At 60.6% G+C, this 23,646-nt stretch overlaps 2 protein-coding genes across 3 annotated transcripts; both read right to left on the bottom strand.

Moving 5' to 3' along the window:
• Positions 1–288: 288 nt before the first annotated feature.
• TMEM88 (transmembrane protein 88) lies at positions 289–1,592 on the bottom strand. 2 transcript variants are annotated; one of them, XM_025363607.1, is made up of 2 exons: positions 1,104–1,592; positions 289–943 (listed from the first exon to the last, which is right to left on the bottom strand). In XM_025363607.1, the coding sequence occupies exons 1-2, from the start codon at positions 1,311–1,313 to the stop codon at positions 674–676; spliced, it is 480 nt and encodes a 159-aa protein (XP_025219392.1). In that variant the 5' UTR covers positions 1,314–1,592; the 3' UTR covers positions 289–673. The 2 variants fall into 2 exon arrangements, with proteins under 2 accessions (XP_025219392.1, XP_025219391.1); XM_025363606.1 differs by having other exon boundaries at positions 289–617; positions 1,104–1,316.
• On the bottom strand, positions 1,592–23,280 carry KDM6B (lysine demethylase 6B). Its single transcript, XM_025363605.1, has 24 exons — positions 23,213–23,280; positions 16,336–16,454; positions 11,354–11,473; positions 10,912–11,054; positions 10,677–10,818; positions 10,398–10,496; positions 10,071–10,290; positions 9,876–9,968; positions 9,628–9,789; positions 9,359–9,544; positions 8,923–9,270; positions 6,647–8,829; positions 6,432–6,558; positions 6,202–6,307; positions 5,166–5,371; positions 4,999–5,063; positions 4,844–4,915; positions 4,593–4,741; positions 4,329–4,443; positions 4,058–4,245; positions 3,759–3,900; positions 3,273–3,399; positions 3,011–3,181; positions 1,592–2,893 (listed from the first exon to the last, which is right to left on the bottom strand). The coding sequence occupies exons 5-24, from the start codon at positions 10,811–10,813 to the stop codon at positions 2,870–2,872; spliced, it is 4,920 nt and encodes a 1,639-aa protein (XP_025219390.1). The 5' UTR covers positions 10,814–10,818; positions 10,912–11,054; positions 11,354–11,473; positions 16,336–16,454; positions 23,213–23,280; the 3' UTR covers positions 1,592–2,869.
• Positions 23,281–23,646: the final 366 nt, after the last annotated feature.

Genomic DNA, 23,646 nt, shown 5'->3' with positions numbered 1-23,646 from the left:
GGCAACACCGAGTTCCTTTAAGCTGGGGTCAGAGAACGGGCTCAGGTCCCCAAGGGGAGCAGGGGCAGGCGGCCGAGGCTGGGCCCCCGCCACTCTATTGATGGGGAGGTGCCTGGGGTCAGGGACAGATCTCTGAGTTCTGGCCAGGAAGAACGGACAAAAGCGATAAGGCCAGGGGGCTGAAGGATGCTCCTCTCTGCTCATTTGTGGCCCTGGCACATGTTTCCTGTTCCTCGGCACAGGGCAGGGGTGATAGTACTTGTGCCACTCCTGTGTTTGCAGAGCACGTTCAGTTCGTTAAATCTTTATTGATGCGTGGACACTCCTTCCCCTCCAGCCCCGCCCCCCAGCCCCGGAAATACTGGAGGAGCTGCACCATAAAAGGAGGGCACGAGATTGTTGTCCCATTCACGACGGGGCTGAGGGGAAGGTGTGCAGGTTCCAGCCCAGATGTTCAGGATTGAGATGTGGGTAGTGAAAGGAAAGTGGGTTTTCCGGGATGTGGGGGCTTTCCTCAGCATTGGGTCGACTGACGCTGCTGCTCCCAAGGGGATGCTAGGACTCCGCTCGGGCAGGGGTGGGGGCAGGGCAGGTCGGAAGATGCCGGGCTTCAAGTCCTTGGGCCGAGTAAGAAGGAGGGCAGCCGTCAGGGTTGTTCTTGACTCGAGGGTCATTAGACCCAGACCTTTCCTGATGTAGGAACGGCCTGGGACCCTGGTGAGGCCCGGGTTTGCCGCGGATGCGGCGCGCGCCGACGCCGATAAAGGGCTCGGCTGTAGGGCACGAGGCAATCGGCTAGGCGGAGGCGCAGGCAGAGGCGGCGGTAGCTGGCCAGAGCAAGCACGAGCAGCGGCACGAGGAGCAGGAATCCGGTGACCAGAAGGGCCGTGAAACCGGGGTCCCGCAGGTGCGCGGTGCAAGGGGGTGCCTGGGAGCGCAGGAACTGTGGGAGAAGAGGCGTCAGGCCCAAGCCGACCGAGCCATACTGTGCACGGGGTGGAAACAGCCCAGGCGGGTTGAAGTTGTGGCCCATAGACCCCACCGCCAGCATCACCACACACCAACACCCACACTCACACGCACACCCGGGGACGCACGCTCACCTGAGAATGGCAGAGGAAGCCGAAGCCCAGCATGGTGACAGCGGGTAGCAAGATGGTCCCCAGCACCAGCGCCAGCAGGAGAAGATTGAAGGCAGCCACCAGCAGATTCTGGGCTGTTACAAGCACAGCGCAGGCCCAACAGTCCAGGGGGTCCCGGGGCTCTGGGCCGCCACCGGGAACCGCTCGCTGTGCCCCGGGGACATCCGCCATGGCCCGCCTGGATTCCGCCCGCCTGGGCTGCTGCCCTTATAGCCCTCTTTCCTGCCCCTCCCCCGGCCCAGCCTCTCCCCACCCCCCTTATCCTGGAATGCGGCTCTAGGATTAGGCACCCCCCATCCCGAGGAGCGGACCAGAGCCCTGGACATTCCACAGGCGCCTCCGGGGAGGGGCTCGCCCTCGCCAGGGTCTGCGCAGTCCTCCCCATCAATCACGGTCTTGCAGCCCTCCCGGTACTCTCCCTGCTATCACCAGCCGTTAGTGAAACAGGATTTTTTTTCTCCTTTTATTTTTAATATTAATATTCTCACACAAAAATCACCGAAAATAGGGGTAGGATTGGGAAGACCCCTCTGCCCCTGGGGCAGAGAGACAGTGCAGTGCGAGGGTGCGGGACTGTAAACCCCCCACCCCTCCGCAGCCCCAGCGTGGAGAAAAAACCAACAAAACGAAAATAAAGCCCCAGAGAAACTCACCCCGGGGTGTCCCTGCCCCAGTGAGGCCCTGGCCCTGGGTTGTTTCACACTTAAAAAGAAAAGGGGGTGGGGGTGAAGGTCTGTGTTTTTAAAGTTGGCCGGGGCTGGGAAGGATGGGGTTCCTTTTCCTCATAGTTCTTTCTTTAAAACCTTTAAATTTTTTTTATTTTATTTTATTTTTTTACAAAATACCATTTCAGTTCCCACTTCTTCCCCTACAGTACAGGAGTTGCTCACCCTCAGGTGGGGTTGGGGTCGGGTCGGGAGTGGGGGGACTGGTCCGAGAAAGTGCAGGACGTAGGGGAGGGGAGCGGGTTTGAGCACCATGAGAACCCGGCTGGAGCCGCGGGCGGACGGGCGGAGACGGTCGGGCCGGGCCCGGACACACACTGGGGCGCGGGGAGAGCCCGGCGACGGGCGGTCCCTGGAGGGGCGGGCAGAATGGCTTGGGGGTGTGGGAGGTCGGGTTTTCCCAAAAATGAATAAATAGAGGTGAGTGGGACTGTTATAAATTAAAAACCAAAAACAAAAAAAGAACAAAAAATACAAATCATAACCAAGTGAATAAAGAGACATGTACAGGGATCACAGCTAGCATTGGAAGTAAAAAAGGAGGTTCCGGGGGAGGGGTAAAGCCCATAGAAAGAATCTCATTAAAAACCTCGGCTGCCGTAACGTCTATGTACATACACGAGCCGCGTGCATCTGCGCCGGGCGGGCGGGCGGCTGGCAGGGTGAGGGAACCCGTATGTGACCCCCGCCGCCGCCGGAGCCTGGTCCTTGTGTCTGTTGCTAAAAAGGCCAAAGTCGGTGAGGGGAGGCGCTGGTGGGCGAGGGGCTGCCAGCCCCCTCCCCCGTCTCCCATTTTTTTTCCTTTTTTCCTCAAATTTGCAAAAAAAAAAAAAAAAAAAAATGTTTTTCTTAATAAATTAAGTGAGGGGAGCTGCCAATGGGGTGGAAGGGCTGGGCCCGACCCCCTTCCCGGCCACAGGCGGGACCTAGGTCCAGCCCAGGCATGTGCTGGTGGCCCCGCGGCGCCCTGCGCGGGCAGGCAGGCGGGCGGGGCGTCCGGCCTCATCGCGACGTGCTGGCTGGGGCCTGGGGGGAGAAAGCCGGCGGAGGCTCAGGGAAAGGCGCGGCCGGGCTCCCAAAGCCCGTCCCTGCAGCCTGCCCCAGTGCCCTCCTCCGCTGCCCGCGCGCCCGCCGGGCCCTCACCAGCGTGAAGGCGTCGTAGGCCTGAGCCAGCTCCTCCGTGCGGTACTGCTCCAGCACCACCACGCCCTGCAGGCCTGCGCTGCGGCGCCGGGCACAGCCCTCGCAGTGCACCAGGTACGTGTTGCGGCTGCCATTCTCACTTGTCACGAACAGGATGTTAAACACCTCCACCTGGGGCAGGGAGGAGAGGGTAGTCAGGGGAAGGGAGGGCCACTGTGGACACTCAGGGGGAGCAGGGGAGCAGGAGAGCCGGCCCACTCACATCGCACTCGTTGCAATAGTAGGCTGGCTCGTCCTTGACCCGGCCCTGGTAAGCGATTTTCTTCCCTGCCCGCACCAGGCTCTCGCGCTGTACCTGGCAGTGCTTCATGGACTGCAGCAGACAGAATCTGGGGAGCAGTGGGGTTGGGTTGAGACCACCAGCAGGGAGGAAGCCTGGTGCAGGGCTGGAGCAGGGGCAGAGGGGTGGACAGCCCCAGGGCCCTCCCCTAGAGACCTCCCCGCTTCATGTCTGGGTCACATCCTCTGTCCTGGGCATCTGTTATAGGTGAAATTTCCTGTGGTTTTTGTCTATTTGGACCACTAGGAAAGGTCATGACAACAGGGACCTAGTTAGCCTCCCCAGCACAGTAACACTCGGGGCACAGGCAGACAAGGATGGAGAGAGGTAAGAATGGGGTGGAGTCAGGAAGAACAAGAACAGGGACCGGTCAGTGGAGGTGGGCTCCCACCCAAATAGGGTCCTCACTTGATCATCTTGAACAAATCAGGGTCGCTGATTTTGACCGTGCGAGCCACGTTCCATGACACGTGAATCATGGGCACGATGGATTTGACATTCTTCACCTCATTCCACTCGTATCGTTCCAGGGCCAGCTGGTACTGATAGGCTGCGGGCCAGAGGCGATCACAATAGGACTCTCCAACAGCCCCCAGACACCTAGGCCCAAGACCCTTCCCTCACTGCTGGCGGCTCTCCAAGCCCCAGCCTCCCAGGCCTTGCGGCTGAGGCCCCACACCATGCCAACACCTGCCCCACCCTCTCACCGGTGAGGGGCCCCACGTTCCAGGCAATGTTGTTGCACCAGCCGGTGGCCTGCACCCAGTGCACAGTCCCCGCATTAATCCACACGAGGTCTCCGGGGCGCTGCACGAAGCGGTACACAGGGATATTGGATGCATAGAGATCATCCAGGATTGGCCACCAGGAACCCGTCAAGTAATCCACGCCGTGCCTGCGGGGTGGCCACAAGTCAGGTGGGAACTGGGGACCGAGGGCGGGGACGCGGCAGGCTGACTTGCGCAGGACGGCACGCACCGATCACAGAAAGCGCTGATGGTCTCCCAGTAGTGCTCGTGCACCGCGAACCACTCGCAGTCGCCTGGACCAATGTTGATGTTGACGGAGCAGAAGTTGTTATTCTCCTGGTGGCCTGCAGGGGTCGACAGAGAACAGCATGGCTGGCCAGGTCGGAGCTGCGATCCCCGACAGCCCCGCCCTCTGCCCTCATTGGCTGACAGCTGAGCGCCCAGCCCCTCCTCTAGCGCTTCCCGCAGCGGCGCGCACAGGCTTGGAGCGCACCTGGCGTTCGGCTGCCCGGCACCTTCATGTACAGCTGCACCGTGTTCATGCCCAGGATGGTGTGGCCCACGTGGCTCAGCATGTTGCCCGTGGATGTTACCCGCATGAAGGCGGGCAGCTTCAGCAGCTCCTGCAGCTGGGGCTTCCACCTGCGGCGTGAAAGTGCGACAAGAGAGAAGCTATACCCCGCCCCCGCCACGAGGTCCCAGCAGCACTCCTGGCCCAACTTCCCTGGCCTCAGCCCCACTGACCGCTTGGCATCAGACAGGTCGATGTTGGTGCCAAACTTGATGATGTGATGGTTCTTCGGGTCTGGTGTGCTGCTGCTGGGGCGAAGAGCACAGGTTGGTGGAGACCAGAGGGAGGGGAAGGAAGCAGAAAGGGAAGGGGCACACCTGTACGGTACCTAGGAGGGGTTCCTGTGGTGCTGTCCGGCTCCTCTGACTCCTCATCCTCACTCTCCTTCTCCTCCTGCTCAGCCAGAGGGTAGGCAGACCTGGGTCAGACACCTTTCGAGAGCCCTCCCACCGCAGCCCCGTCCCAGGACCTGCCTCTGCCACATTGTCGTCTCACCTGCAGAGACTCCTGGAAGGATGAGGCCTGGTACTGTGCGTACTTGGCAATGGTGGTGTGGGAACGGGAGCTCTCACAGGGCCAGATCTGCCGAGTGCCTGTCAGATCCCAGTTCTCATCTGAGGGCTGCTGCACCTGGGTGCGAACTTCCACGGTGTGCTCGCCACTCGCTTCCACCAGGGTCTTGGTGGAGAAGAGGCCCAAGTCTGGAAGGGAGGGCCAAGCAAGGGTGTTGGGGCAGAGGCAGAGGATAAGGACCAAGGACCCAACCGACCCTTTCCCTTCCTACTCCTCTGGGCTCTGACAGGGTGGTCATAGGCTTAGTAGAGCTCAGTCCAGGAGAAATAGGCAGGAACCCTAGCCCCACAGGAAGCTGGGCGTGCTGGCCTCTATCTGCATCCTCACCAGCCCTCTTTCTCCTGCAGCTGCTCAAGGACTCAGCCCCTCAACCAGTGTTCCCAGGTGTGCGCGTGGCCATGTGCACCGCACCTGACACATAGTAGGTGCTCAATGGCAGCTTCTTTTTTTCCCCATTTGGAGTCTTTCTAGTCAAAACAGCAGCTTCTTTGAGCTACCATTGGATCCAATTAAAGATGCAGTCAAGTGAAAGCCTGAAATGTGCTTCAAATAACTCAGAGTGGGGAAGGGAGGACATACAGGTATAAAGGAGACAAGATTGACCTTTGTATTTCTATACAGCTTCCTCTAATTTTGTATGTGTTTGAAATTTTGCACAACAAAAGACTGAGAGAGAGCCCCAAAATCACAGGTCTTCAGGGTTTTTCTAAAATCTGTATTCTTCTCATCCTTAATCACAAAAAATTCAGAAATGACTCATCAGGCCCTGACTATGGCCCCCTCCCCCTTGCCAAATGCTGGAGACAGATGGGAGAAGAGTCCAATGCCAGTTGACCCATCACTCAGTGGACTCCTCAAAGCCACTGTCCTGACTCTTCAAGTGTGGGATTTCTCAGAGGGTCCTACATGCCCCAGACCCGTGCAGCCCTCCCTGACACTTTCTGCCCTCCATACTCACTGAGCCGCAGGGAGCCCGCCAGGCCCCGGATCACTGTGATGGGATTTCGAGGGTCTGTACAGAACTGCAGCAGGACAGGTGAGAAGGCGTCCCGTTTGCTCTCCAGCTGAGACATGACCAGGAGAGCTGGGGTCAGAGCCCTGGCCCAGGCTCAGAGCACCCCAGCAGTCCCCAACACTGTCTTAGAACCCTCTGGCAGGGGTGGTTCTGAGGCCAAGTGGCACACATACATAGATGCTGGGAGTAGGGGGGTTGAGTTTTTCCCGGGGCAGCTTCTCCTCAGTGTTGATCTTCGGTTTCACAGACTGGGCAGGGGAAAGGTAGGACTCTCGAAACTTCCCTTTCACCTTGGCATTCCTGTGGGAGGACAGTGGAATGAAGACACAAACATCAGGGTGATGGGGGAAGAGAGCCTGTCCCTGGGCCACACGAGCAGCCAACTCACTTGCTGGCGCGCACAACATCAGCAGCACAGTGGCTGATGGTGAGGTCTGCCATGCGCAGCCGCCGCTCTTCAACCTCAGAGGCGATAAAGGTCTCCTTGTCACCACTCTCTACCTTGATGAGCCGGATCTTCAGCTCCTTGGGGGGCCCCTCACTAAGTGAGCGCAGCTTCAGCATGTCAGCCCGGCTGACGCCCGGTGGCCCTGGAGCTTCCTCCCGAGCCTTCTTTCCGGGGACGGAGGCTGACGGGGGTGTGGGCTGGGCAGAAGGTGCAGGAGCTGGTGGAGGGGCTGGAGCTGTGGGTGGCTTCACCTTGGAGGCCCCACCAAGATCGGGCCGGGACTTCTCGCGCCCCTGGATCTCCTCACTCTGCAGGTCCAGGTTCCCCAGCACCCGTCGGCTCTTTTCTTTGGGGGCCTTGGTCTTGGCCTTTGCCCTGCCCTCACGGGGCCGCCGACCCACACTGTCTTTACAGGCCCGCCTGTGCCGCCGGTGCTCCTTCTGGTGCTCCTTCTGTCGCCGCTTACAGCTGCCTGTCACCGATGCTGCCACCACCCCGCCACCCTCCTCCTTGGCCTGTGTGGGGGGCAGCAGTCGCTCAGTCCCACTGTCCGCTGGCTCTGCTGTGTCCACTGGGTCGGCTGGGTCAGCGGCACTCCGGCCCACCCGCTCCACAAGGGTCTCGCAAGCCCGACTGATCTCTTCTAGCACCTCAGACTCAGAGCGAGCAGGGGGCAGAGGCAGGGGTGGGGGCGGCTGGGTGGGGGTCGTGGGGCCCGGGACTGGCTCTTCGCCCGCCCTGCGCTCCCGGGCCCAGGGCCCGCCTGAGGTAGAGAACTGAGATGACGAGGAAGCAGGGGGCTGTGGGGAGCCCTGGGCGCTAGGGGCCACTGAGGTGGGCGGCGGGGCGGTAGCACCTGATGGGGGGCCAGGGGAATACTGAGTGGTGGGCAAGGGCCCAGGCCGGGTGGAAACAGCTGCTCCAGTCCCCCGATAACAGTACTTTTGTCCCTCCAGCACGGAGGCCAAGGATTTGAGCAGGCTGGCCGGGTTGGCGGGTGGTGGTGGTGGTGGCTGTGCCTGAGGGGGTGGAGGGAACTTGGCTAGAGGCGGTGGTGGTGGTAGGGCTGGTGGTGGCTTCTTCTCCTCTTCCTGGGTGGCCGTGGTGGTGGTGGTGGTGGTGGTGGTGACGGCGGCAGCAGGAGCAGTAGTGGTGGGGGCTGTGTCGGTGGGGAAAGGAGGCTGCAGAGATGCAAAGGGCTCCTTCAGCGGGGGCGGGGGGGCCACGCCTGCTTCATGTTGTTGCTGTTCCTCTTCCTTGCGAATGGATTCATCCAGCATCTTCATGATGTTGGCCAGCCCATCAGGTAGGATCTTGAATTCGGCTGGCTCCTCAAACTGGTCCTCCAGCGGAGTAGGGGGAAAATCAAAGAGTCGCGGGCCTCGGGCAGGCAGCTCCCCAACCCCGGGCGGCACAGGCTGGGGGGCTTTACTCAGGGGGCCTGGGGGTGGCCCCGGCCCCACCTCGGGGGTCTTTGGGAAGGAGACCCTGGGCCGGGGGCTCTCCGGGCGCCTGAAGCTTCCTGAGGTATTTTGGTGGCAGGAGGAAGGAGGGGCTGGAGGCAGGGCAAGAGTCAGGGGTACAAGAGGTGGGTCCTGGGGGTTCTGTGCTGGGCTGGGAGGCCGGGGAAGGGAGTCTATACTTCTGGCCAGATAGGGTGGTGGGGGAAAGGACACAGGCCCAGCAGGGCTGCTGCTGTGGCTGCCATTGTTGCTGTTGCTACTGCTGGTGGTTGGGGCTGGGGGAGTGGGAGGGGTGTGAGAATCCTGAGTGCCCACAGAAAAGCGGGAGGCTGGAGGCCCCAAGAAGCCCTCGCGATGGGGGAGGGGTGGTGGGGCAGGGCGGGGGGGTCCCTCAGTCCCAAAGAAGAGCTCCTCTAAGATCTCTCCATCCTCTCGGGCTGCCCGGCAGGCCGGACCCTTCAACCAGGCAGGGGGTGGTGGGGGGCGTAAGAGGCGGGGACAGGGGGGTGGAGGGGGTGAGGAAGGTCCAGGTGGCAGGGATAGGTGGGGAGTGGCAGCGGGAGCCCCCAAGAACGGTTTCCGACTGCTGTGCACCGAGGGCCCCAGGCGGCCCTGGTGGGAGACCTCCAGCGCGGGAGTTTGGTAATGGTCAGCGCCGGGCTGCAAGTGTAGAAGCGGGTGGTCAGAGCATTGCTCGGGCCACCTCAAGACAGGCTCCACCCATGCCCCCCTTCACCCGCAGTTGTCACTCACAATGCCTGGGTTTGGCTCCACGCCCCGGAGACCGGTGTTGCTGCTGCTGCTACTGCTGCTGGTGGTGGTGGTGCCGGGGAGGCCAGGGGGCCGGGAAGGGGCGTAAGGCACGCAGGCGGTGGTTGCTGCTGGTGAAACGCTGGAGTCCATCCGCGACCTCTGAACTCTGCTCTCTCTAAGGTCACTTCCGGGGGGACGGGTGGCAGGCAGGCAGCCATGGCTCTCTGCTCCTGGGGGGCGGGGGCCCGGGCCTGGGGGAGCAGCCGGGACCAGCCGGTGGCCAGGGGGATGCGTGGTGTACGCTGGAGCTGGGTATGGATATGGGTGAGGCAGCGAGTGCCGCTGCTCCTATAGGAGATAAACGGGGATGTAGGGTGAAGAATAGAGAGCATGGCACTTGCAGGTGAGAGGTGAAAGGCAACAGGCAGGGGCTCACCTGACGCTCTGGGGGTGCTGAACCCTTGCGCTCTGGGCCCCAGGCATCTCCATGCAGGGTACTCCACAGCCCTGGCTTGGTTAGCTGAAATGGGGGACTGGTGGCCAGACCAGGCAGGGGTGGTGGTGGCGGTGGTGGTGGTGGTAATGGTGGTGGAGGCAGTGGCAGTCCTGGGGGAAGGCCAGTCTAGGAGAGAAGAGAGTGTGAGAATCCCGTTCCTTGCCCAAGTCCTGCCTACTTACTGCCTGCTGGCCCCCCTATACCCACACCTGTTCAGAGTTGCAGCCTCTCCTTCGCTTGCCTCCAGGGCTGAGGCCCTCCTCCCCTGAGGGGCCTGAGAGTGCTGCAGGAGGCACAGGCTGCACCACTGGGGGTTCGGCAGCTCGCTTCACCGGGGGACCTCCCCGCTTGGCTCCATAGTTCCGCTTGTGCTGAGAACAAAAAGAGAGAAGAGAAAATGGCACGGGTGCAGGCACAGCCTGGCCTTCCTCCCTAACCCATCCAGTGCCAGCCTCACCTCAAGGTGTAGCAAGTTCCACACTTGCTCCAGTGGGGGCAGAACCTTGGCTCGGTGCTGGCAGGAGCCAGTATGAAAGTTCCAGAGCTGGGCCTGGGGGTGGGGGGACACAGGGCAGGAACACATGTCAGGCGGGGCACTGAGCCAGAAGGCACAATTGTACAATCCTGTCCCCCATGCCCTGCCTCCTCGTACCTGCTGCAGTCGGCCAATGCGGGGTCCCAGCTCAGCGAAGCTTCCTCCGTATCGAAGGGCGCTGTGGTAGCAGCGTGTGGCCTCCTCACTATCATGCTCTGACTCGTACAGTTGCCCAAGTTGTTCCCAAAGCCCTGGCTGGGCTGGCTCCCGGAGCAGTGCCTGCACACAGCCATGCAGGGATTCCAGCTTCCCATGGAGGGGTCTTGGAGTGGGCGCCCTACAGAGCAGAAGGGGTGGGGGTGTGGGTTGGGTTTGGGCTTAAGGGGACTCTTTCAAGGCCCCAGCCTTACCTCCCACCCCCAGAACCTTCAAATATCCACTCACCCTGGAGCATAATATGGTTTGTTGGGGTGCCCAGAACTACTGCCATGTGAAGGGGGTAGGGGAGCAGCAAGCGGGGGCTGCCCAATGCTGGCTGAGCATCTGGAGAGAGAAGGAGTCTGTTATGTACAGCAAGAAGGAGCAATCTTGTCCTACCTAGGCACGAGGGGGCTGATGCACAGAAACCCACAGAATGACAGGAACCCAGGGAGAATGGCACAGATTGAGGGGTACAGAAATGGAAAGAGGTGTGCCTGGAGACAGAGGGCCCCAAATTCTCACCTGCCTCCAGGCAGCCATGCGCTACGAGGAGGGGGATGAGGCGGGCAGGAGCTCCAGGCCCCAGCACAGCTCAGGCCCCCAAGGGCAAAGGCTTCCCGTGCAGCGCGGGCCCCTGGAGGGTCCACTGCCCGATGCATCCAGCCTGAGTTGGGGATAAGAAATTACGCTCTTACTGCAGGCAAAACCAGAGCTGCCAGTGTACATCCAGCCAGCTCAGTCCCAGATTTTCCCTTACCAGGTCAGCAGTGGCCCCAGGAGCCCTGGAGATTGGGCACGGCCCCCTGCCCCAGTTCTCTGGGACGATGGTCCGGCTCCAGCCGCTTTGATAAGAGTGCCCGCTACCCCCAGATGGCTTCCTGGGTCCTTTCACAGCCAATTCTACAGAGAGGAGGAAAAGGAGTGAGACGAGCTGGCCAGCACATAGTCAAGACCCAGGGGCTGGGATGGGTGGACTGTGGCATCCACCAATCTGTCATTTGTGTAAAGGGCCCGGCCTTAGCTTTCCCCAAAGGGAGGCCCACCCAGCCCAACCAGTCCCTAGAGGCCCAGGAGTGTGGCTGGGAGCCGGGACGTGTGTGGCAGGGAACCAAAAGGCCGGTCAGAGGGACGGGGTAGCTTCGCTGCTAGGCTTCCAGTCCGGAGTCACCCGGCCGACCCGCAACGCAGCGGCCGCTTACCCGGCCTCCGTGGGAGCGTCCTCACACCGCGTCGGCAAGCTCCAGAGATCTGGCCAATCACAGGACTTCCTCTCTCCCCAGAAAGCCAATCATCACCCGTGTCTCCGCCTCAGTAACAGCCTGGCCGGAACCAATGGGAGCGAGGTGAGCCCGGCAGCGGTGGCCCGGGGAGGAGGGGCGCCGGAGCCGGTCAGACGGGCTCAGCCCGGGGTGACCCCGATGTGACCCCGCGGCTCCCACCTTGGGTCCCCATCTAGGATCTGACACTCCGGCCGTCAGGGCCAGAAGGCAGCCAGGACAAGACGCATGCGGATGAGGCCGGTGAGTCGCACGCCCCGGCCGGCGTGGGGGCTGGCGCTACCCGCAAGCCTCACGCACCCAGAGCCGCCGGTGGCCACGCGTGGCCAGGCCGCTCGAGTAGCACCGCGCCCGGCCACCGCAAGACCGACGGACGGCAGACGGATGCAGAACGCAAAAAAGACGTCCCTCCCCTTCCTCACTTTACCTCGCCCAGTGACAGACCTCCCTACCCCGAGCGCCCCTAATAACTGCTTAGGGCTGGCCAGCCACAGCGACTTCCACGGCACCCAAACCCGTCCACGCCGCTATCAGGGCGCTCTACCCCCAACGCCTGACCCCGACCCAAACCTTGGTCAAGCCCTCAGGCTCATATCCAGTTGCTCCAGGTCCTCTACTTCCCCTGGCTTTCTGGGTCTTCAATACCGACCGACCCCCAAAATCAGACCCCCTTTTAGTCCCCCAACTTCCGAGAAGTCGCGCACCGCGGTCCCGAGTGGCCCCTCTCTCGTGGCTCGCGTATCCTCTCTGCCCTTCCCCGCCGGGGCCACGCGGTTCCCCACGGCCCACGTGGCCCCCGCCCCCCAAGGGAGGGGGGGATTTCGGGGGTTGCCCGTGACGTGGCTACTTGCGCAGCGGAAGCGGTGTGTGTAAAATGTACGGGGGGGGGGTCCTGAGGGAGGGATGAGGGCGGGGCCCGACAGGCAGTGACATCACTCTTGTCCCACTCTCACCGCCCACTCCCTTAAAGAACCCAGAACCCGTTTCACTTCCTCCTTCACGCCCCCCCCCCACCCCTTCGCTTTGGTGCCGGCTGGACCCCCGACTGGCACAGCGCTCTCCTCCCCTGGGCACCTTCCCTTTAGTCCCAGCTCTTCCTTCTTGCCCCTCTAAGCCCAGGAGCTGCGACCCCGCGCCTCCTCCGCGCCTACCCAGCGTCCCCGCAGGTAGGGAGCCGGCTCGGCTCCCGGGATCGGTCCATTGAGAGTCTAGAGTACAAAGAGCATCGAGAGCCGAGTGTCGAGTACAAAGCGGCGGGGGCGGGGCCAGTGCTCCAGCTGGAGCAAGCGCCGGGCAGGAAGCCGGGGGAGAGTGCGCGACGAAGGGTTGGGGGTGGCTGGAAAGTTCGCCTTCGCTGAGAGAAGTCTGCGCTGTGGGGAAATTTCCACCCAGCCCACAAGGGCAGACGGGTTTCTCGTGAAAAGAACCTTCCTTCCCGAAGGGGTAAGGTAGTTTGTTTGCATGGAAGCTCTTGGACCCTACAGGTCCCTGCGTGCCACTCTCCCGCCGAGCCCTTGTGGGCGCTTGGGCCCCGCGGACCCTCTCCGCGGTTCACGTGGTATTACTGTCAGAACTCTCTCCTCACTAGAGACAGCATCCTTTCCATCAGTAACCAAGCCAGGTACAGCGCTGAACTGTGGTCAAGTATGGCACTCCCAGACTGCCCCCACCCGAGTACCGAGGCAGGGGCGGGGAGGAGACCCAAGGACCAGACGTGGTGGGGGAGCCGGGGAACCAGACAACAGAGGAGCAGATGCCTGCTTGGGAAGTGGTCCCAAGAGCGCCGCCAGTTACCAGGAAAGGCAGCTTCCCCTTCGGCGATGATGACACTTCCCCTCTGCCACTTCCCCTTTCCCACGGGGAACTGACTCAGCTTTCCCTAAGTCAGTGAGTGCTGTCCCTCCAGCCCCCTGCTCTTCCACCTTTATCCACAAAGCCCCACGCCGGCACCCAAGAATACAAAGCCCTCACTTGAAAACAAAACTTCCTGTACACTAAACACACACTCATTCTGGCCAGCAACCTCGGATCCTTGTCCGCACCCGGGACACAGGCGCTGGACTCCTCACTCGCCCCCCGTACAAAGCCCTCCCTCGGGCTCTGATTCAGGTTTGGGGTGGGGGAGCGTGAGTCACCCAGAAAACCTTCCCCTCTTCCCACTGACTCAGCCCCCGCCTCCCTGAACACACACAGACACACAGTCAGAGGCAGACACAACTCCTCAGCCCACACACCGGCTCACCACCGGTCCCGCGGAATTTCCCCTCTCGTCTTCCCCCACGATGGCCCCTCCCCGTGCCGGGCAGCCCCGACGCGGCGCTTGCACCTGTTCCCCAGCCGCCGCCGGCTCGCGCTCCACTCTCACCTCCACTCTCGCTCTGGGTCAAGAATAACCCTCCCTGACTCCCGGTGTCCATACTAACCAAGGGGAGGGGACCACGGACAGGCACAAAGACTGACACCCACAGACTCCTCGGAGACAGGCGAGAGGTAGACGCACGCGGCCAGAGCCAGGCTGGGAGGCTGATATACTTCTGAGGCAGACATTCCAGCCTCTCCCGACCCGACCCACAACCTTGAGAGCCAGCGGCTCTGAAAGGGTTAATTCCGCTCCCGCCGAGGCCACACCCCCTCCATCCGGGCACTCCCGGCAAAGCCCAGCTCCGCCCCCTCCATCCGGGCCCTGGACTCGGGACTTTAACCGACCCCCTACATCCCCGCCCCCGCTGGAGCCCCAAGAGAGAAATACTCCATCAATCACACCCACTTAACTCTCTCTGGGCTTGAGCCGAGGAGCCCCTCCGCGCAGCGCCGCAGCCGCGCGGGACGCGTGGTAAGAGGCCTGAAGTGCGCACGCAAACTCACGTGACGGCCAGAGACAAGAGCCCACAAATAGTGTTTTACCGAGCCGACAATCAGTGGGCATGCTGCGCGCGCGTCGAGGTGGGGCGGTCCAGGACATTGGTCGCAACCCGCTCCCTGCCCGTTCTCAGCACGCCTGGTGGAAGCGAGGGGTTACAGGCTCGCTTCTTACCTGGGGGAGGGGGAGGCGGAGGGGAGGGCCGCCGGCTGAGGATCCGCTGTGACTCAGCCACCCGGGCAGGCCGCCCGCCCGGGATTCCCTTCCCCAGCCTTCCCCTGGCTGCCGGCCCCTCCCCGCCCCCCACCGAGGAGTGACGGTGCCGGCCCCGGCCCGCTATGTGTCACTGCAGGCCTTGTGTCTGCCTCTGACTGGGCGCTGTGTTCACCAGTCTGTCTGACACGGTCGGCTGTGCGTGGGTCCCGGTGTCTGTCTCCGTGTGCACCTGCATATCTGCTCATCTTGTCTCCCTCTGTGCCTGTGTCTGACGCGTTCCTGTCATTATCCCTGTCTACATGACTCCGCGGGGCTGTCTCTGTCTGTGTGTCTGCCTAGCTCCTGTCTCGGTCTTTTGTCTGGGTCTGCCTCTGCATCACTAGCGTGATCACGTGTGTCTCCGCACATGCCCTTCTGTGTTTGCCTTCATGTTACTGAACAGAGTCGGGGCGACACTGGCACAGGCCCACCCTGCTGACTCCTTGCCTACACTCCTCTGGATTCTGACGTCTCGCTGGATCAGTGATCACTCTGAGTCAAGAATTTGGAGGTCTGTCTGCCTTCTGTCAAGTTCTGCCCCATCCCTCGACATCCCTGCTTATCCTCACAGCTCCCTGTGGCTCCCACTGTGGTAGTGGCAATTGCTAGCATTTCGTGAATATTTGTTACATACCAGGCACTGTATTATTTTACAAGCATTTCTTTTACTCCTCCCCAAAACCTGACATAGAGGGTACTCTGATTACCCCCATTTTACAGATGAGGAAATTGAGACCCAGAGAGGCTAGGTGACTTGGCCAAAGTCATTCTGCAGGTGAAGAATGAAAGAGCTAGGCTTCTTTCCAGAACCACATTCTTACCATGCTTATATACTGCCTCTGTCCTACTCTCCCTCAGTTTTATCCTCACGGGCCATCTCCTGGGGCCAACCTTCCTCTCAGCTTTACCCATGTTACCATCCCCAATGTCTCACGTCCTCTACAGAAGGTAGGAGGCTGTGCAGCAAATCTCAGAAGTCATAGGTTCTTGGTAATGAAGCTCATTCAGTTAACATTATTCAACACAAATCCACCATGCACCCCAGTGTGCAAAACATCATGCAAAATAGTGAGAGACACATAGAAGAAAACAGTCCCACTCAAGAAATCCCATATGTAATGAGGAAGAACACCACACAGAGAACGTAAGCCCCTGGCTTAGGGATTATCTTCCCTTTTCTCCTACAAAGGAATGAGAAATAAAGCAGGGCCTCAGGCAGAGAACTGACAGGAGAGAGGGAAGCAGAAGAGTAAGACTTAGGTATGGGGGCAAATGCTGTAGTGCAGTGGGGAGAGAATGGGACTGAAAGAGATCTGGAAGGAAAGGTGAAATGCCAAGACTGCTGTGGCTGGCAGTGATCTCCAGTATCTCCCCAAATAAATTCTGAACACTCCAAAACTAGGGTGTTCAATAACTCCTATAAGGATAAAGCCCTTTCCCTACCAAGAAAAAATTCCTCCAGGGTAGCTCATATCCACTTTTCAGCTTGCAAACTCCATCTTCATTCAATAAGCAACTGAGTTGTAGCACTAGGGAGATAGTGGGGGAAAGATTTTTTGGTAGTAGTGGAGAGGCTGGTGAAGTACAGGGCTGAACCATTTATAGGAGACAGAAGGGAGGTCCATAAACCAGGAGGGCTGAACCACTCAAGCACCACATGGTGGGGTGCTTAGAATTGGACAGGACCATTCTGAAGAGTGGGCATGACCCAGATCATATGAAGCATCTCCAACCATGCGGTGCAGAGTTAAGACTGCTGGGGAGAGACGGCCACTCAGACAGGACTTACCAGATGGAGTTTGCTGTGCCCTGTCTCATTGGAACCAGCACCCCAGCAGTGGGGCACAACAGACCACAGTGGGTGGGGTGGGCAGTGCTACGGGGCTGGCATGTTGCCCTGGGGGGAACCTAAAAGAAAAAAGTCAGTTAGAGGTGGGGGGTCTCCCAGGCTGGAGAATTTCCCTGGGCTCCCTGCCCCCCTCATTAAGGAGAAACCTGGCTCTGGTGGTCAGATACGATGGGAGAATCTGTTTCCATGGCAAGCAGAAAAAGCCATCCCCAAAGTGGTCATCCAACCTTCCCCTTTAGGAAGCAGGCTGGATCAGTTGGGAAGGGGCCATGATATGGCATCTGAGTAAGTCTACAGTAGACCCCCAACCCGTGATCCCTCTTCTGACAAGACCTTCCTGCTGAGACTCCCTAGCCCCAGAGTGGCCCCAGCTGCCCTGACATCTGCACCCAAGCCAGCCTGAGTCCCAGCACTAGGGCATGCAGACCCTCTTCCTTCAGCTCTGTGTCCTCTCCAACCTTATGAAGACACCAGACAGTCAACCCCACCCTCTGGACTCTGCCCTCTTGTCTTCCCCCAGGCGGGTGCAGGCAGGTCTTGGCTAGCAGCACAGGTAGCCAGACTAGATGAACGGGCCTAACAGGGAGGGGCCATCCTCCCCTGCAAGAACTCTGAGTCTGGGCCTGAGCCTGGAAGTAGCCTCTGCTGCAAGCCTCCCCTCCCTGCCAACCCCAAGGCAATATCCTGTTTCCCCATCACCTCCTTCCTCTTATGTGGCCTAAGAAGGTGATAGAGGCCCACTCCCTTCCCAACCCTCATAGACAAGAAGCTAGGTCTTTTAGCGTAGGTCCAAGGCCAAGAATCAGGTGTCCATCAGGGGTCAGAGCTAAGTCGGCCCTCCCCTCAGACTTGCTCCTCAGGGACCTATGTTTTCTGCTCCCTTAATCATAGTTCTCTGCCCTTATGGACCCAAACACTTGGGGTCCCAATCTAATCTCTATATTCCCTAGCCTTCCAGCCCCCATCCTTCCCCTTGCCCCAGAGACTCAGGCCTCTAGCCCCCAGTCTCCATGATGCAACGTTCTGCAAGCTTCTGTGGCTGCTGATGACATTGCCCCCAGGGAGGTGCTAGTTCTGACCCACCAAGGCCCCCTCACTGGGCCAGGGTAGTGGTCAGCTGTAGGTGGGAGAGGTCAGGCAGGCAAGGCCCTACTGCTGGGGAAGGGAGCTTGAGGCTAGAACTCTCCAGGACAGGGAGGCTCACAACCTGGGAGCAGGGAGTGTGTACATGTAATGTGTGGCATCTGTGTTCTGCGGCTGTGCTGGGGGAGGGACTCTGGGAAGGGCTAGAGAGCAGAGTGGGCAGACTTTAGGACAGACCAAGAGGAGGAATGAGGGGGCAGCTTAGGGGGTCAGAGGGGTGTGTGAGGGGTGTCTGGACAACAAAGTGGGGGAGGGGCTAACAGCCATTTAAAGGGCCAGCCCCAGAGCTTTAATCCCTCACCAGCCCTGGCCCCAAGCCGGAGGCTGTAATTCATCTGTCCAACAGCTGGGGTGTGTGTGTTTGTGTGTGTGTGTGTGTATGTGTGAGGGGGGCATGTGGACGGGAAGGGGGAGCTGGGCTGGGGGAGGGGCTGGGGCTTTCTTGTGCACAGAGCCAAACAACAAAAGGAGAAGCTGAAGTGCCAGCTCCAAAGTGCCCAGGCCAGACCCCTGCCCTGCAGACCAGCCGGTGGCCCCTACCTGGTGGCCGACAGACTCCATAGTTTGGACTCAAGGATTCTTGGCCAAGGAGTCGGTAGAGCCAAAGGTGAGGCCCTGGGAAAAAGCCCAGGCTGTGTACCCCCCAGGCAGGCTGTCACCCCTCATTGCACCTTCCCAGCCGCAGCACTGTCCCAGACCTGGCAGGCCCAGCAACAGACTCAGCCTCAAATGCCCTGCTCACCAGCCAAGCCTCCCCAGACATGGCCTGCCGGCTCCCCCTCCCGCCGGCACAGGGTGGCAGTGGCCACACCGAGGCTGTCCCTTTAAATCATTACCACCCCTGATTGTGTGGACGAACCAAGGGCCCTGCCCCCCAGGCAGGCGGCTTGCCACCTCCCCCCCACGAGTCCCCAGAAATGTGAGGGCCATTTAAAGGGACAACAGAGAGGCAGCCAGGTATCTAACTGCCCCCCCACCCCCACCCTACACACACTCACAACCCCTTTCCCCAGCGACACACAGCCCCTTGCCCCTCCAGGGGGCCCCCTAAATTCCGGTTCTCTCCCCACCCCTAGAGACTGCTAGAAGGAGAAAGGGGGCCAGAGTTGGGGAGGCGGGGAACTGGGGGGGAGCAAGAGAAGGCAGGGACTCCCTCCTCCCCGAGAGCCCCAGGGGACAGGTCAGAAGGGAAGCAAGAGCCCAAAGCAGCAGCCAGACAGAGCCCCAAAAGGTGCCCTGGGCAGACCTAGGACGCACAGGCTGTCGGGCGAGAAGGGAATCAGGCTGCACGAGACGCCGGCGCGGCCAGCGGGCGACAAGCCCAAGTGGGGGCGATGGAACAAGGAAGGCCAGGGAAAAGAGGCAAGGCCGGGGGGAAACGGGGAGACGGAAAGGGGAAAAGGGGTCATCCGGGAAGGTGTGGAGGAAAATCAGAGAGGGGAGGGCGAGCCAGGCCGGGGTTACCTGCTGGGTGTCTGTCCCCCGGCGGTGCCCCCGGAGTCCGGGTAGGGAGGGGGGGAAGCAGCAGGGGGGGGAGTGGGGGCTGGGGGGGCGGGGGAGACGGTCCCTCCTCTGCCTCCTGGGCCTGCCCCGGCGCTTGCAGCCTCTGCCTCCCTCCCTCCTCCTCCCCGTCCCTGAGTCCCGGAGTCAAACAAAGAACTGTAGCAGGCTCTCCCCAACCCCCTCCCTCCTCCTCCTCCTCCTCCTCCACCTCCTCCTCCCCTCCCTCCCTCCCCACCAGCAGGCTCCCTCCTCCTCCCTTCCGGTCTCTTCCTTTAACTACCCGCCCCCCCCCCGCAGCCCCCAGCACTAGTCTCTCTCCACCCACCTACCCCAACCTTTTACACACCCCTCAGCCTAGCCCTGTCCCCACTAGAGAAACTGTGGAGTCCCTTTGCAAAATGAAAGGCTCCAGAGATCAACATGGGAGGGGACTGGGGTCTTGCTTCAAAATCAAGAACCACAATACAATTATTTTATTTTCAAGGCCCACGGAATAGTCTTAGCTATTTCTTCTCCAAGAGGGGAAAATATAATCCTAAATAAAGCAATACAAATCTGCCTAAAGCCTTCATCAAATAAAATGCACAAAGCAGTTGAAGCTAATCCCCAGCCCCCTAACCCCAATCTCCAAATTAACACAAACTATCCACTCCCCCTTAACAAACTCCTAGGGTTCCTGCTGGTTTGGAGCAGACCCACAGCAATAATAATAAACTAATAACTAACACCATTTAATAATAAAAGTATTTCATAACAACAAGCACTCATTCTGTGTTCATTCTGTGCCAGGCACTGTGCTAAGTGATTTGCAAAGATTATCTCATTTTTTTCCTCCCAGCGGCCTTCAAGGTAGGTGTTGATATTTAAATTTTCAAGATTAACATACGAGGCTCAGAGAGGTTCCGACCTTTCCAAGTCCTAGTAGGCACTAAGTGACAGAGCTGTAATTAGAATCCAGGTCTGACAGTCCAAGCTCTAAGGTACATAAAAGCACAAACCGAGTTACTCCAATACCATCACCAACCCTAGCACTTAATAGAGAAGAACCACCATAGCGATCAACTGAGTCTCCCTCCACCAAGTGAGAGGCTACAAACCGATTCACCTACATACACACAATAAAGACCGTGACTTTTCAGCCTAATACTGTTTCTTGACCCTTTTCCTTTCATTGTTTGCTGATGGGGGTGTGCCATTAAGGGGACGTCAGGGATAAGCTGGTGTGTACCCCATACTACACACAACTCTTCCGTCTTTCAACCACTCCCACTTCAAATCAATCTGGGGAAGGGGGCAATAGGACACTTGGCCCTGCAGCAGGTGGTAAAGTAAAAAGACGGCTAGGTAGCTTTTTCTATGGGGGCGGAGCCTTAGAGGGGAAGCTCTTCGATGCCAATCTAGGGAAAAGTGACCCAAGGCTCCCTCAGCCCAGCCAAGGGGCAAAGTCTTTCAGCCACACCACACCCGTGCCCCTCCCCCTCACAAAACTCCAGGCCGGGGTTTCCCACCTGCAGGATGCTAAGACCAAGGGAAGGGAGAGGGGAAAGAGATGGCACGGGACTGGAACTGGACTCGGGGCAGAGGTGGGAGGGAATAGAAGGGGGAGGAAGCCTCATTGCCTGGCAACCATCCCGGGGCACGTGCACTGGTGACATCATCCCAGGCCACCTCTAACACAGACCTTTGACCCCTACGGGGCGGAGTGGGTGTGCTCGCTAAGCTTCCTGGAAACACCCTTAGGAATTCTGGGAACCCAAAAAGGAGACATAAGAAGAAACCCAGGCGTCCTTATCTCTTTTACCCCTAATACGACTCCAATCCCAGGGACTCAGGCCTCTTGCCTGTCTCCTCCTCTCCGCCTGCAGCCCTGACCTCCCAACCCACATTTCTGACGGGAGTCGGCCCGACACGCCCCTCGGAGATACTGTGCCTTCTCTCTCCTGGGCGAGATCTCGGTGGGGGCCGGCAGGCGGGGACGGGGGCACCGGGTCCCGCGGGGCTCCGTCTTCCATCTGCAGGATCCCCCGTGCCCCAGCCGGCCGCCAGCCGGAATCTGTCTGGGTCCCCAACTCTCCCGCCCCTCCCCGCGCTGTTCCAGGGCGGAGTCTGTGGAGTTGAAACCAGGACACGGCGAGAGGAAGAGTTATATAACCCGGAGAAGCGGAGAAGGACGAGTGGAGACAGGGACAGAGAGCCCGAAAGGAGCCGAGGGAGGTGCAAAGAACGCCGGGGCGAATGAGGAGGAAACGTTAGGAATGGGAAGGGTTTTGGTGCACATCAAAGAGCAGGAATTCACGCGAAGAAGGGGCGTGATGGCCCAGAAGAATCACCTGGGCCGTCCGGGGCTTCCCCGCAGTGCCCTCCCCCGCCACCAACAGCAGCTGGCCCCAGGCGGGAGAAGCCTTGGGAAGGGGCGCTGGTACCCGCTCGCTTTCTCTTGGGAAAGCAACCTAAGCCAGAGCCCGGGAAGGCAGCGGCCGAGCAGATGGGGCCGGAAACCACAGCTCCGCCCAGCCCACCTGGGAGTGTGGGGCGCCAGCTGGGGGGAGGTGGGGAACAGGTAGTCGACCCTCCCGAGCCAGGTTGGGCATTATGGTCGCGACCCGTGAAACGGTGCAGACCGACCGAGACATGTGGGTTCCCAAGGGCTGAGGAGCGCAGCCTCGGTGGCTTTACACGGACGCCACACAGGGGAGGGGGCGCCCGGCTCGCCGCGCAGGCGCAAGGGGGTGCTCGGGCGCGTGCGGCGCAGGGCGGGGGGTGGGCGCGAGCGTGTGGGAGTGCACGTGCGGGTCCCGGGCAGCTGCTGCCTCCCAGTCTCCGCCGCTGCCCCTCCCCTCTCCCTTTCCTGTCGCTATCATGCCCCTTCCGCATTGGCTGCCAGGGCCCTGACGTCAGGGCCGACCGCTGGAGCGGATTGGGCGGACGGGAGAGCTCGGGAATCCGGCTCCCAATTCTCGCCCACCAGTTACTCTGGCAACAAGGCAAGCAACCCCGGTGAGGGAAGGGGAGCCGAGGTGAACGCTGCGCCTCGGTCCCTCCCACCTCCGGACAATCGCCGAGTCCCCTTCGGTCGCGGCGCAGCTCGCTGCCTCCCCGCTTTCCTCCCAGGGCTCTTCCTGTCCCGGGAACCAGGCGTCCTGCCCTCGACCTTCCCTACAGTCTTCTGGCCCTCCGCTGTCTCTAACCTCCCCCCTCAGTGTCATAACATAAGCTGCAGCAAACAGGAAACGAATCTACGTCGCTTAGCAACCGCCCCGCGTGCCCCCCTCCCCACTATTTACCCCTGCCCGGAGAGGTGGAGATTGAGAGAGTCCCCAGCCTCCTCCCCATCTTCTGCGCTGCGACCTCCTGCCCACAATTTCCTGTGAGGGGGCCCAGATGACAGGAAGTGAAGTGGGGGCCTCAGCCCACCTTTCCCTCGGACCGGGGCGGGGGGCTTCACTACTTTCACGGTCACATCCCCCACCCGCACTCCCAGCTGCCCTGGGTGCGCGTCTCGCCCTCGCCATCTTGTGGCTACGTTGGGAAGGTTCCGCACCGAGAAGCCGTGCGGGGCGCGCGAGGGCTCGGGAACGGCAGAGTGGGAGCAGAACTAGGGATGAGGAGGCTAGCGGGGCGAGACGGAGTGAAGGGGAGGCGCAGTGGGGGGAATGGGATAGAGGCGAAGGCTGCCGCTGGGAGGCTCTCGGGGCCGCTGGTGGGAAGGTCAGGCTGCGGCTTCTACACCTACCCGCGAAGAGAACTGGAGGGAGACTTTAAGTAGCCCTGGGACCGGGACACACCCAAGTCTGACCCATCTGACCTTACTGGGCCATGGCATTGGCCTGTCTGCAAACTCTGCCCTTTAGTCCTGCCCTTCAGTGAGGACCACCGCGCCCCGCCCCGCCCTGGAATCGGGAAAGGGAATCCCAGCCCAAGGGGAACGGGGAGTCCTTTCAGGCCCCTCTGGACATCTGGAACCTGAGACATCTGCCTCCCAGTTCTTCCTCCTTCCCCGCCGTACTCTCTTCTAGGGGACCCATGACCTTCGCCCCAGTCTTCTTCCCAGTGCCCTTCCCAAGACCCCAACGTCCATCCCCAGCTCTACCCCTCCAGAGACTCAGGCGTCCTGCCCCGCTGCACGGGGAAGGTTTCCCTCTTTCCAGACGTCCTCGCGGCTCCCCGTTACCTGGTTCTGGGGGGGGGTCCCAGGTGTTCAGGCTCCCCAAGGTATCCCAGGGGGTCGAGCGGCCCCCCCTTCTCCCAGGCCGGGGCTGGGGGGGCCGCTCCGCCCAGTGGCGCAGTTGGATTTTCCAACACAAACACCCGCACCCCCACTCCCCAGCCCCGCCCCCTTCTCGTGGTCCCGCCCCTCCTCGCGCTCAAGTCCCCTTCTCCGGCTCCGCCCCGTCTTCTGCCGGTCCCGCTAGCCTCAGGGCGGGTGCTGACTAGGATGCCGGGTGCGGGGTGGGGGGTTCAGGGTGCAGTGTACGGGGTTCAGTCCTGATCCCTGCCTGACAAATCCCTACCCCATTTGGATCACGCGCCCTTCTAAGGTAAGCCCCACCCCGCCCACTGATGTCCTGCCCAGAGACTTAAGCCACAGCCTCTTCTGGCGGCTCC

This window comes from Theropithecus gelada, chromosome 16 (assembly GCF_003255815.1).
Source record: "Theropithecus gelada isolate Dixy chromosome 16, Tgel_1.0, whole genome shotgun sequence".
Taxonomy (NCBI): Eukaryota; Metazoa; Chordata; class Mammalia; order Primates; family Cercopithecidae; genus Theropithecus; species Theropithecus gelada.
This window is presented reverse-complemented; position numbering and strand designations above follow the sequence as displayed.

Excerpts from the sequence above, each read along its gene's own strand:
- KDM6B (XM_025363605.1), bottom strand. The coding sequence starts at position 10,813 with ATGCATCGGGCAGTGGACCCTCCAGGGGCCCGCGCTGCACGGGAAGCC. Across the intron at positions 8,830-8,922 it reads TGGAGCCAAACCCAGGCATT|CCCGGCGCTGACCATTACCA; the intron begins GTGAGTGACAAC and ends CTACACTTGCAG. Across the intron at positions 4,916-4,998 it reads ACCACAGGAACCCCTCCTAG|CAGCACACCAGACCCGAAGA; the intron begins GTACCGTACAGG and ends TCGCCCCAGCAG.
- TMEM88 (XM_025363606.1), bottom strand. The coding sequence starts at position 1,313 with ATGGCGGATGTCCCCGGGGCACAGCGAGCGGTTCCCGGTGGCGGCCCA. Across the intron at positions 618-1,103 it reads GCTTCCTCTGCCATTCTCAG|GACTTGAAGCCCGGCATCTT; the intron begins GTGAGCGTGCGT and ends ACTCGGCCCAAG.